The sequence below is a fragment of the Oryctolagus cuniculus genome, chromosome 15 (genome assembly GCF_051225735.1).
Source record: "Oryctolagus cuniculus isolate XC-2025 breed Fujian yellow rabbit chromosome 15, ASM5122573v1, whole genome shotgun sequence".
Lineage (NCBI taxonomy): Eukaryota > Metazoa > Chordata > Mammalia > Lagomorpha > Leporidae > Oryctolagus > Oryctolagus cuniculus.
Window position 1 is genome coordinate 8,645,485 of NC_142881.1, and position 13,265 is coordinate 8,658,749.

At 54.6% G+C, this 13,265-nt stretch overlaps 1 protein-coding gene across 1 annotated transcript in view; it reads right to left on the reverse strand.

The window, feature by feature from the left end:
- Window positions 1-13,265, reverse strand: part of BTBD16 (BTB domain containing 16) — a 50,325-nt gene that overhangs the window by 17,118 nt on the left and 19,942 nt on the right. Inside the window, exon 11 of the mRNA XM_089313878.1 lies at window positions 5,976-6,095. Coding sequence (XP_089170004.1) covers window positions 5,976-6,095 — 120 coding nt within the window. The remainder of the gene's footprint in view (window positions 1-5,975; window positions 6,096-13,265) is intronic.

Sequence of the window (13,265 nt, forward strand, 5' to 3'; positions counted from 1 at the left end):
AGTGAAAGAATCCAGACAGAAGCAGTCATACTCCACAATTCCATCGTAGAACATTCCACAAACGTGAACTATTCAGAGCAGCAGAGCCAGAGCTCAACTTCTTCACGCCCATGACACATCCGTTCTACTCCTAGGTTTCTACCCAGTAGGAGCACACAATTACAGGTACCAAAGGACACGCCCAAGATCGTGTGTGTGGGAGGCAGAATCCGTCTCCTGCAGGAGGGGAAGCCCGCCTCCCACAATATGGCGCTGATAAGGAGTAACCAGCCTTTACACAGCTGATTCATCTTGACTACTAGAAGCTGCAGGAGCCGATTCATCCTCTGATGGGAAGAGAACGGCATGCTGGACACGTGGACAGGCGGGGCACGGATGGGTGGAGAGGACTATAAAGGAGAAGAGAGACGGCATGGTGGTGTGGGTTGGTTGGAGAGTGCTTTGGAGAGTTCGCGGGGAAGTTCATTGCTTCGTTCTTTCTCATTTCTCTCTACTCATTCTTGCTTTGGGAGTTCGCTGTTTGCTCATTCTTACTTTACTATAGAAAAGACTTGTAAAAAAGGGAACAACAAGCGTCCGGTCCGGTGCGGCTCCTCTGCGTGCGGAGGAGCAGCAGTGTGCAGCAGCATTGCACCTGGTCGCCCCAAATGCTTCCAAACATTAGCTTAGGGAAGTTAATCTAAGTGTGCTTTATAAAGTTTATGGAAAATGAAAATGATGGGGAAGAAAGAGAGAGATGTTCCATCTGCTGGTTTACTCTCCAAATGCCCACAACACCTGGGCCTGAGCCAGGCCGAAGACAGAAGCCCAGGTCTCACATGTGAGTGGCAGGAGCCCAAGCACTTGGCCGTCATCTGTGCCTCCCAGGTGCCTTAGCAGAGAGCTCGGTCAGATGGCAGAGTCAGGACTCCAGCCAGACACACTGATGTCTCAAGAGACGGCTTAAGCTGCTGGATCACAATTCTGCCCCAGTGGAATTTAAAGATAAGTTTATTTAGGTGCAAAAAAAAAAAAAAAATCTGAAATCCATGCATACAAAAGGGGGGGTGTCTTCAAAAAGTTCATGGAAATGAATGCTATAAAGAAATTGCACCTGGATCTCAAAAAATAAATGTTGACACGAGAGTCAACTTGTGTTTTCATTTCATTTTCCCACTAACTTGTTGTTGTATTCCTGGACTGCTTAGAGGGGAAACTAGACATTCCGAAGTGTGTGGACCGTGGGATTCTGTTTACATAAAGTTCCGAGGAGGCGGGATGTGTCCATAGCAAAGGAAATCAGGACCTTGGTTGCCTTTGGGGAGGCAGTGACGGGGTAAGGCAGGCTTGTGCTGGTTACACTTCCTGAGACAGGTGCTGGTTTTACAGGCTGTCCATTTCATGGAGAGTCACTGAGCTGTGCACGTCAGGTTTGTGTACTTCCTGTATTTTGTGTTTTGCTCAAAAAATACACTTTTCAGGCAGTTTCAGATGTGCCTGCTTTGGGCCTTCGCCAGGTGCTGTAATTGCAGCTGAACTTCCCAGGCCCAGTGGGATGCGACGATGACTTTTCCCCCACGGATGAAGCCAACAGCTTTGCTTACAGTTCTTGTTTTGCCTACAAGATGTTATGTTTAATGCTGGACAGGATATTTGTTTTTCTAATACAACCGCAGCCAGGAAAGCAGGCTGCCAGGCTGGCTGTGGGTGTGCGCGTGTGTGTATGAGTGTACAAACGTGAATGTTGTACAAATGTGAGTGTTGTCTGTGTGCATCGGCAGGTGTATGTACATGTGTGTGCTCATGTGCCATGTTCTCTTCCTACATGATGTACTTGGAGATAAAAACAAGCTTAAAGATGTTCCAAAATAGCTGCCTACGCAGAGGAGTTTCCATCTGTGTCCTGGGCACACAGTACATGTTCAAGAAGGATTTGTTGAATGAATGAAAGATTGTAAAAAAAAAAAGTCAATGAATGAAAGAAAAGAGTGGTGCAGACAGCACTTGGTATGTGCATCTCCCAGAGCAGAAGGCCCGGGTTCAGGTCCCAGCTGCACCCCTGACCTCAGCTTCCTGCGAATAAGCCTGGGGAGCAGCAGGGGTGGCTCTCATACTTGGGTCCCCACCACCCACCTGGGAGACCCGAATGGAGCTCTGCGCTCTTGGCTTTGGCCTGGCCCAGCCCCAGCTGTTGTGGGTATTTGAGGAGTGAACCAGTGGGTGGGAGATCTCTGTCTGCCCCCTCTCTCTGCCTTTCAGATAAATAAATAAATAAGCAAAATAAGAGAAACGGAAAAGGGAGGGAAGAGAAGGCCTGGGCGCTCGTCTTCCCTTGCAGCGACTACCACGGCTGCAGCGTCCGTTGCTCAGGTGCGCCCCCTCCTGGTTTCCTTCCACTTACTGCCGCTCCTTTGACTCAGCTTCTGCTCTCAACAGCCCTTTGGGATGCTGGGCTGGCCAAGGCCACTCTCACACTGCAGCTCGGCCTCTTTCCTAGCGGCCAAGGGCGTGGGACATGCAACATTTGAGTGGCTTGTGCTTTGCCGCCACCTTATGGAAGTGCATCCTGTTTGGGAGGTTCCATGAGGTGGTGGCCTCAGGACGTCCACTCTGACCACTGCTCCCCACCCCTCCACCAGGAGACCACGTACGGATCTTCTGTTGCTTAAATGATTTCATTGGTGTCTGCAACTTAAAAAAAATCTCCGAATGGTCAACTTCTCCATCCCCATTCCTGAGCTCCTGCTCACCCCCATGGGGTCTGCCTCCCCGCCCCCATCACTGGTCCCCATCACTGGCCCCTGACACTTCTTAGATTAGTTCTCTTCAGCCTCACTGCATTTTGCAGCTCAACGGCCCTGGTGACCCAGTGGTGGCCTTTGTGGCCTAGGGGTCCCCACAGGCTCTCTTCACCCCTGCTGGGAGCTGCAGCGCCTCGTGGCTGGATTCCCCAGCCCTACAAGGCAGCAGCGATGAGGCCCCATGCTGCTCCTGGACAGCCCGCGGGGCCTCGGGAAGGGAAGGCAAACCCCAGGCACGGGGCCACCAGCACCTGACCAGGGCAGACGCCACTTGTCTGCGAGACCTTCCTCTCCCTGGGCCTGGACGGGAGCCTCGGGTCGCTCTCAGCACAGTGCACACCACAGGCACCGCCTGTCGCTAAACACGGGACGCTTGTCTGTGACCCTGGTTACCGTGAGTCACTGCGCTCTGAGTTCCGCGTCAGGACGTTAGACTCACTTCCCTGAGGATCAGGGCTGCACAGGGACGCTCGATGGCACCTGGCATTGAGTCAGCTGCTACCGGCCCAGCACGGTGCTGGGGATACGATGATGGAGAGACGATGGGCCTTCTCTGTAATCCGCTCGTGCTGGGCCTAGGGAGAAAGGCCACAGACACGACCCAAGGGGATCACAGGGGACCGCTGGGTCTGAGAGGCCCTTTGGGGGGGCTCCTGCCATGAGCAGATGGAGAAAGGAGGCAGAGCAGGCTGAGCAGGAGCAGTGAGGTCCCAGTGAAGGAGCTTGGGGACTCAGGACATGCATTTGGGAAGTAGAACCATGGACAAGGGCACACCTGACAGGTGCCACCAGCGTGAGACAGAGAGAGAGGAGAGGAATTCACCGGGCTCTAAGCCCGGGCCCACAGTTCTCCCTGTGAGCCGGGAGCCGTGGGCAGAGGTGCCTGGGCGGCTGTGGGGAAGAGAATCCCAACTCTTCACTCTTCCGTCTTCTCTCCCAGCCAGACCCAAAGGTCACCAGAGAGGGTGGGGGCAGAGGTGGGAAGCAGGGGTCTGGCAAGGAAGCGACTGAGCAGGTGCACAGGTGTCTGGAGCCAGCCTGCACTGCTGCCAGAGTCCTCGGGCCCTCATGGGAGGTGTTGGCACGGCTGTGCAGACCAAAGCAGTGAGAACACCGGAAACCAGCCAGGGTTCCAGACAGAAAACCCATGCAGGAGGTGGCTTGGGGACCATGTCATGTGGCAGTGTGGGATGTGGGCGTCAAGTTCAAGTCAAAGTAGACTCAGGAGGAACGTAGAGACTCTCTAATAGCAAGGGATGGATGCCCACACCGGGAGGGGGCTTCCAGTGTAGTGGGAAGTCCCCCGCTTTGGCCAAGGGGTCCACACACTGATTACCTCTGTCCCACGTGTCCCTCTCATGTTCAAAGCACAGCTCCAGGGACCAGCGCTGTGGTGTGGTGGGTGAAGTCACCGCCTGCAATGCTGGCATTCTATATGGGTGCCAGTTTGAGTTCCGCTGCTCCACTTCCAACCAGCGCCTCGCTAAGGGCCTGAGAAAGCATTGGAAGATGGTCCAAGTGCTTGGGCCCCTGCACCCACATAGGAGACCTGGATGAAGCTCCTGGCTCTTGGCTTTGGCCGTGCCCAGCCCTGGCCATTGTGGCTATTTGGGGAGTGAACCAGCAGATGGAAAATCAATCTCTCTCACCCCTCCCCCTCTCCATTTTCCTCTCTCCCTCCTTCCCTCCCTCCATCTCTCTCTCTCTCTGTAACTCTGCCTTTCAAATAAATAATTAATTTTTAAAGCATAGCCCCTGCAAACCCCCCATCTCTGACTCACGTCCTATCTCATGGTGCTAAGAGGCTCCCAGCCCGAGCGCTGAGCTGGCACCAAGCAGCAGCTTCTCCCGCTGTGCATGACTCACTGGAAAAAGTGCTTCATGGGCTATAAGAGGGTGCAGGGGGAGGAGGAGGAGCCTAAAACATTTGCTTTCAAAGCAAGTTGCAGAGAAAGTAAGCACAGGATGCCCCGTCCTGGCCCTGAGCACCGCTCTCCCCCAACAGTGAGACAGGGCAAGACGGGCCTTTTGGCTCATGTGGTGCAAAGATGTTCCAGGAAGGGATTCAAAACAGCACGCGTGAGACGTGGCTAAACAGCTCGGCCCAAGACCTGCTGATCTGCTAGCCCTCATGTGCCCAAGGAATGGGCATCGCCACTTCCCCGGGCTGCCAGGAAGCCCCCTCCCTGCCTGACGATGCGGGGGAGGCCCCCTATCTAGGACAGACCCTCAGAGGGCTGCCCGGAGCTGCCCGGCTCTGGGGCACACACTCCACAGCCAGCCCCTTGCAGGCAGAGCGGATCCTGCTAACACGGCCCCTTCTGATGGAACACTCGGAAAATAGTCCCAGGCAGAGGGGACACGGCCAGCGGGAAGCGGGGGTCCTACGGAGCAGCTTTAGGGGTCCTCAGTTAGCAATAACACTGAGGCCAGAGGCAGCCTCAGCATCTCTCTAAACCCATGCCCAGGGAGTGACTGCTGGGCCAAGAGGAGGGGGAGCAAGAGAGGAATCCCACCCACCCCTCCAGGAACGGGCAGCAGCGTCTAAGGGCTTTAGCAGTCCAGCCCCTGACCACCTGAACAGCATCTGACAAAATATTTCATTTCTGCCTCTGTTTGCTCGTCTGTAAAACAGGAAGAATAATACCAGCCCCTTTGCAATGAGATCACGAATAGAAAGTACTGACTGGAGAGACTGCACTTAGTGACACGTATTCACGTGGCGCCTACTGTTTTACAGCAAATGCAGCGGTAGCTTTTCCCTTCGTGTTGAGACACAGAGCTTGGAGAGTTTGTAAGTTCAGAGAGTGTGAGAAAGTGTGTTAACGCTATGAAACCTCTGTACCTTCAAATACTTTTTCATTTGTCCACAAAACCCAGAATCTCCTTCGCCATCTAATGAAATCTAAGTGGGAACGAGCTGGTGTGACTTAGGCATCCTGCTCACCACCAGACGCACACGAGGTGCCAGGAGCACTTCACGATTTTGTACTCTCCAGCTGCGTGCAATGCGCCTGTCCCAGGAACTGCATGTTTTGATGGCATCCCCTAATCTTGGGCCCCACAGAACAAACAGGAGCTCCTGCCCTCTGTGTGAGGCTATGATGCACTCAATCGCTGATGCATCCCCGCACGACGTCAGGAGCAGAAAACCAGCGTCCGTGCGTCTCCCCGGCCACACCGAGCCGCCCTTACCTGCTGAAAAACGTCTGCATGGCTTCCAAGTTGGGAATCGTCTGGGCTTTTTGGTTTCGTTGCAGGAAGACCCACAAAAGTGTTGTTTTCAGAAGATGGAACTCACTAAAGGTGAACAACCTGGTCAAAACAAGAGATTGCAAAGACATTTTAGGAACAGACAAAATCACACTGTTGGCAAGAAAACGCAGTTCCAAGTGAGCTTGGGGGAGGGGTGGGCATTGAGGCGCAGTAGGTCCAGCTGCCACTTGCAGTCCCGGCATCCCTTATTGGAACACTGGTTCGAGTCCCGCTGCTCCGCTTCCATCCCAGCTCCCTGCTAATGCAGCAGAGGACGGCCCGAGTACTCGAGCCCCTGCCACCCACGCGGGAGACTTGGATGGAGTTCCAGGGCTCTTGCTGTTGTGGCCTGAAAGATCTGTCACTCTGCCTTTCAAACAAACAAATAATAAAGAAATTTGCTTGCAAAAGTGAGCTTAAGAAGGAGGCAACACCACCCTCTAGAGTGTATCAGTGGCCTCAGAGAGAAGGTCCCTCTGATAGCGAGTGGCAGAGCGCGAGTTGGCTGTCCACAGCCTGACCCTGGGGCCCGAGCTTTCGCCCTCCCACTGTTTAATGAGCTCCCACCATGTGTCAGGTGTTCCCAGGATGCGCTGTGCTCCCTCTCTATTGAATCCACACAACCACCCACAGAGCTTGGATGTGATCCTTTTATGAATGCAGAAATGCCATTGACCCTATTTTTATTTAAAATTTTAGTAGTTGTAGAGCCAGCACTGTGGCATACAGGATAAAGCCGCTGCCTGCAGTGCCGGCATCCCATATGGGCACCGGTTCTAGTCCCAGCTGCTCCACTTCTGATCCAGCTCTGCTATGGCCTTGGGAAAGCAGTGGAGGATGGCCCAAGTCCCTGGGCCCCTGCGCCCGCGTGGGAGACATGGAAGAAGCCCCAGGCTCCTGGCTTCGGCCGTTGTGGCCATCTGGGGAGTGAACCAGCAGATGGAAGATCTCTCTCTCTCTCTCTGCTTCTGTCTCTCTGTAACTGCCTTTCAAATAAATAAATAAATCTTAAAAAAATTAGTATTTGTTCATCACAGCTTTTTTTTTTTTTTGCATTGCTTTTGATTGTAAAACATTGCACAGACGCGTACCTGATGACCAAGCTTCTTCAATGGCCCCTTACAGTTTACACCTCAGGTGAGGGCCTCACCTTCCTCACCCTGCCCTGGCCCCGAGTGACAGCTGAACCGTGAGCTTCCTCGGCGGCTCAGTTCTGGGCTCAGACCCGGTCATGGTCAGGTTAGCATCTCCGCTCTTGTGGGCCTTCCAGCTGCCTCTCCTCATGTCCAAGTGGCAGGGACAAGAGCTGCTCAGAGGACGGGGGGAAGACCAGGCTGGGGGACGCACTGCGTGGCTTTCCTGTAGCAGATGTCACCAATCGTCACACACCCAGCGGCTTGAAGCAACACAGGGCTGTTCTCTCACAGCTCCGGGGGTCAGAAGTACAAAACGGGTCGCACTGGGCTGAGATGAGGGGGGTCAGCTGGGCTGGGCGCCTTCTGGGGGCTTTGTTTTGCCAGCGCCTAGAAGGGCACCAGCGTCCCCTGGCTGGGGCCCCTTCCGCCACCTGCCAGTCTCTCTCTGGTTCTGGCTCCTCTGCCTCTCCCCTCTTTATGTTTAAAGGAGCCTTGTGATTATATCCTAGATCATGCAGGGTGACCTTGGTGTTTAAAGTCAGCTGATTAGCAATCTTAATTCCACCTGCGGCTGTGACGCTCCTTTGCTGTGCAGTCCAAGCACACGAGGGATCCCTAGAAAATGCGCTTTAGGGAAAATCATGCATGGACCTGAAATTTTTCTGTTGCACCAAAATGAAGTTATTTAGACATTCCCTTTTCTACGAACTCTTTGAGGTATTCTCAGTTCCTGGGGCTTGGCAGTTGAACATCAGAAAGATCCTGCAGGTCCCAGGCGCCCAGCACAGGGCGTGGCTCACCACCAGGTGCCCGGTGAAAGGCAGCTCTGACTTCCCTGGGGCAGGGCTGGCCCGGGGCCAGAGCCCCCACTGTGCCTGCAGCTGCGTGGGGTCTGTCCTCAGAAAGGAGCCACGCCAAAGACCCGCTGCTGCCCCCTGCCACGTCAGCTCTGTGACGTGGGGACAAACAGCTCCTCCAACAGCCTCCGGCGCCCGCATTAGCTAAGGAGCCATTTCCGCGAGTTGGTGTCACAGCCTCTCCGTTCACCGCCAAAGCATTGGCTCTAAAGGGCAAGGGCAGTGTCAGCCGCCCGCCCCTCACGCCGCTCCTGGGCAGAGGAGAACGGTCGCCTTCCTCTTGTATGGTTTCCGGGCCGTGGGCTTTGACCCTGGCCAGACAGGACCAAGTTTGTCACTGTCTGGGCGCCAGCGGGGAGACTGCAGAGTCACTTGGCGTGCTGTCCCCACAAATTGCACTGTCAGCGGGCGGGGGCCGGGGGAGGGGAAGCTGCGTGACTCCCCTGGCAGGTTCCACACTAGAGGTGCCCGGACGGTTCTTGGAGATCTTGCCAAAGAGGCACTGGCAGCCACGGCGGGGGGCAGTCGGGGTTCCGAGTATTTGGGAAGCATCCGTCGCTGCAGTGAGGAGCCACAGGGAGGATGTTCCAGCACCTTGCTTTACCGGAGACGTCCGACGGCCTCAGTCACCCTGGAACTCACGGCAGTGCCGGGTCTCCCTCCCTCCCACCCACCCAGGCAGGCCACAGGGCAGGGATGCCTGGGATCACGGGTGCTCACTGGCAGCCACTGGAACACAACCGAGGTCTGTTCTTTAGGAGAAAAGAGCGCTCTGCACAAAACAGTGTCCTCTATCACGGCTTTGGAGAGAGAATTGTATCTAAACAATAAAAGCCCCTTTTGAATATGGACCCTGGTGAAAGCTGGCGCATGTGACCAAGTTCTGAACAAGGGGACCCATTGCAGCGTTGCTTGTGGCAAATGACAGAACAGAACAGAAGGGCGTTAGGACGGGCATGAGGAAAGATTGCTGTGTGTTCACTCCACAGAGCCCCGGACGCTGAAAATAAAGCGAGCTGATTAGATCCAGAAGCAGGCGCACAGGCAGGACACACGGCCGCTGGGTGCGGAGCTCAGCCTGTGACAGCGGCTCTGAGGCTGAAGCCCTGCCAAGCAATCCGGGTGTTATTTCTGCCTGCACAGGGATGTGTGAGAGCGTGAACACAGGAGTCGGAGCCACACAAGTTCCTAACAGCGGCTTGATCGTCTTTAGGAGGGGATGGAGGGAGCGAGAGAGGCACCGAGGGGAACTTAGGTGGCGTCGGCTTTATTGGTGGTGTCTCACTTTTTTTTTTTTTTTTTTTGACAGGCAGAGTGGACAGTGAGAGAGAGAGAGACAGAGAGAAAGGTCTTCCTTTGCCGTTGGTTCACCCTCCAATGGCTGCCGCGGCCGGCGTGCTGTGACCGGTGCACCGCACTGATCCGATGGCAGGAGCCAGGTACTTATCCTGGTCTCCCATGGGGTGCAGGGCCCAAGCACTTGGGCCATCCTCCACTGCACTCCCTGGCCACAGCAGAGAGCTGGCCTGGAAGAGGGGCAACCAGGACAGGATCCGGCACCCCGACCGGGACTAGAACCCGGTGTGCCGGCGCCGCAAGGCGGAGGATTAGCCTAGTGAGCCGCGGCGCCAGCCGGTGGTGTCTCACTTGTAATATACAACAAAATGCTGCCGTCTGTTCATCTGGGGGAGTGATGACTACTGTGTTTTGTAGTACCCGCCAACCTATGTAAGCTTGTCTTCAATAAAAAGTGATCATATCCTCACCGATCTTCACCCCCCTTAAGAAACACGAAGGCCTTACACAGAGCACAGTAACACACTAGTAATATGACCGTGGCTTTGAGGCCACTCGGTCTGGGTTCAAATACCAACCCTCCTGCTGAATGAGGGGTTTCAGGCTAATCCCTTTGCTTCCTGTCATCTCCATCTGCAAGTGAAAAACCGCAGAGAGCAGCTGCCACTGTAGGAATTAGTCTGGAGTGTTCTGTATACAGCTGGCGCTCAATGCTACTTTTTTTTTTTTTAAATTTTGACAGGCAGAGTTAGACAGTGAGAGAGACAGAGAGAAAGGTCTTCTTTCTGTTGGTTCACCCCCGATGGCTGCTACAGCCAGCGCTCTGCGCCGATCCGAAGCCAGTAACCAGGTGCTTCCTCCTGGTCTCCCATGCGGATGCAGGGCTCAAGGACCTGGCCCATCCTCCACTGCCTTCTCAGGCCACAGCAGAGAGCTAGACTGGAAGAGGAGCAACCGGGACTCGAACCCGGTGCCCATATGGGATGCCGGCGCTGCAGGTGGAGGATTAACCAAGTGAGCCACAGCGCAGCCCCTCAGTGCTACTATTAACCAGGGAAGGGCTCGCTGCAGGATCTGTTCCATTGAGATGGGAGCCTCTTGGTGTTCCAGCTGCCAGGGGGCAGCATCCCAGCCTGGAGGGAAAGCTGGGGACAGGGTGGACACGGTGGCTTTTCTTAGAGAATCCTGGAGACCTTGCGATTCCTCGGACCATGAACAGGGAGAACTGGAAACTCGGAGGGATGCTGTGCCCCCTTTTGTGTAGCAGCAACGATGACTCTGCGGTCTCTGCCCTCCAACGAGCAGCAGGAGCTTGGCTTCCAGGGAAACAGAGCTCGGAGTGAAGAGTTCACGACAGGAGAGTCAGCAGGACACCGTAACCTCACGGTGACCTCCAAGAAGAAAATTACTGAAAACCCAGCAAATGCCCAGGAAACTAAAAGCAAACCAGGAGCCCAGGAGGTCGGGAGCACTGTGTATGCTTAACCCCGAGGGGTTTACAGAATGGAAAGCAAACCCCAAAGGAAGGAAGACGAGGTCAGAGGAACTCCGGGCAGGAACGACTGATGCCCAGAAGCTGAGGCATCTGCCGGGAATGGATGTCGTTGCAGACACCCACGGCCACGCGTGGGGTGACGGCCACGTCAGCGGCAGGAGCGGCAGCTATGTGCAGCCAAGGGGCGCCCCCTCCCCGACCTCAGGCTGTGCTGTTTCCGCAGGTCCCACTCTGGCCACGAGGCTCCCCAGGACCCCCAGTCCTCACTGGGTTCTTGCACGCTGGGAAGGAAGCCCCAGGCTCCTCCGTGAAGGAGGCGCAGCGCAGGATCGAGGGGAGGACGTGGACTTTGCAGCCAGAGGAGCCCTGCCCGGCCCTTTTTTCTTGGGGGTCAGCACTGCACCTCCTGCACGGGGGTGGGGGGTGGAGGGGGGTGTGGAATTGAAAGAGACAATGCATGCAGCACAGCACAAGCCAAAAGCCAGGTTCTCGTAATCAGGTGTGGGCCGAGGTGCCAAGCCCACCAGCACCCTAGGAAGGGGAACCCCCTCCTGGTTAAGCGTCTAACAGGTACCCCTCTTCCTGTGTTCTCTGCCAGCCCCCTACTTCAAGCTGCAGCAGAGGCGCCCCCTTAGATCAGCCCCAGATGACGTGGCGAGTCTGGGGAGCTGATGGCAGGGTCACCTCCACTTGCCCACCTGTGGCACACGGGCCCTTACGTGCCTGAGGCTGAGCAAGGCCCTTCCCTCCTCGAGCAGGATGGCCCTGGACAGTGTGTGTAGAGGGGGGCGGAGGAGCAGCGCCCGTTTCCCCGTCAGTCATGTCTGCCCCGGCTGGGGAGTCTAGACACCTAGTGCGTCACGTCCTTGACCTCTTTTCCTGCCCAGCTGGTGTTTTGTTGGCATGTCCCATGGCCAAACTTTCTGGCTGTGGTTAGACGTTTTTCCCCTCTTTTTTGGTTAAATGTTCCTGGGGGCGGGGAGGGGGAGACAGCTCAGCCTTTCCAAGGGAGGGTCTGTGTTGTGAGGAGCCTGAGAGACGCCATGTTTATCTGTTCTGCAATGATTGTGTAAGACTTGCTCCATCGGAGGGCGGGGAAAGCAGAGGGGACCAGAGCACAGGGCTCCGGGAATTCACTGCTGCCCTGGGGCTGGAGTCCCCACGGTCTTGTGAGATACCATGGTCTCCCCAACACCAGGACTCTGTCCCACCACTACATGGCTCTGAACACAGAGGCTGCCACACGCTACCTGGTCAATTCAAACTCACAGAATAAATCTTCCCAGATCCAATTCTGAAATGAGAACACTTCCAACCACATAAGCACGAGAGAACACTGGCTTTCTAATATGCCACTAAGATTATTTTTTTAGTAGAGTTTTCACTTTTGAAATTTGCCCATAGGGAACACAATTGTCATAACCTCACAGAGAGGACTAAGAAAGTTTTAAAAGAGTCTCAAAAGGAGACACAACACACAGTCCTCTGCTGGCTCCTGCAGTGGGGGGGGGGGGGCTGTTGTGGGAGGGGCTGTTGTCGAGGACAGTATTGATCAGTGGCATTAAAGTATTGCATCGATATTCAGATTTCTTCAACGTGATCACTCTCCTGTGATTAAGCAAATTCTTTTTCCTGGGAAATGAACTCCGAAGTAAAGGATCATGCCATAAGCATGTCAGAGATCACATGTAAGCAAACACAGCAGAGATTGAACAATGGGGTGACTCAAGGCAAAGGGTATATAGATATTTTCTGCTCTATTCCTGTAACTTTTAAAGATGGAAATCATTTCCAAGTAAGCATTTTCTAAAGACTAATACACACAAACAGAAAGTTCTTTTGACTTGGAAATTTCATTCCTAGGACAATAACCAAGATAAAGATGGACACACGTGGGGCCAGCGTTGTGGCATAGCAGGTAAAGCTGTGGCCTGCAGTGCTGGCATCCCATATGGGCACTGGTTCTAGTCCTGGTGCTCATCTTCCCATCCAGCTCTCTGCTATAGTCTGGGATAGCAATAGAAGATGGCCCAAGTCCTTGGGCCCTTGTACCCACATGGGAGACCTGGAGGAAGCTCCTGGCTCCTGGCTTTGGATTGGCGCAGCTCTGGCCGTTGCAGCTAATTGGAGAGTGAACCAGTGGATGGAACTCACTCTCTCTCTCTCTCTCTCTCTCTCTCTCTCCGCCTCTCCTTCTTTCTCTGTATAACTCTGACTTTCAAATAAATAAAATAAATCTTTAAAAAAAATGGACATACATTGAAGGACGCTGGCCGAGGAGCTATTCATGTTGGTGACACATGGAGTAACCCAACAGGCCGTGTGCTAGGGGATGGGGCTGCAAAGTCCTGGAAGGAAGGACGGCATTTCGGACAGGCAGATCAGCGTTCAAGGAGCCCCCTTGTGGGTGAGAACCAGCGGGAGGTCTAAGGAAGGTCCTTGTGGC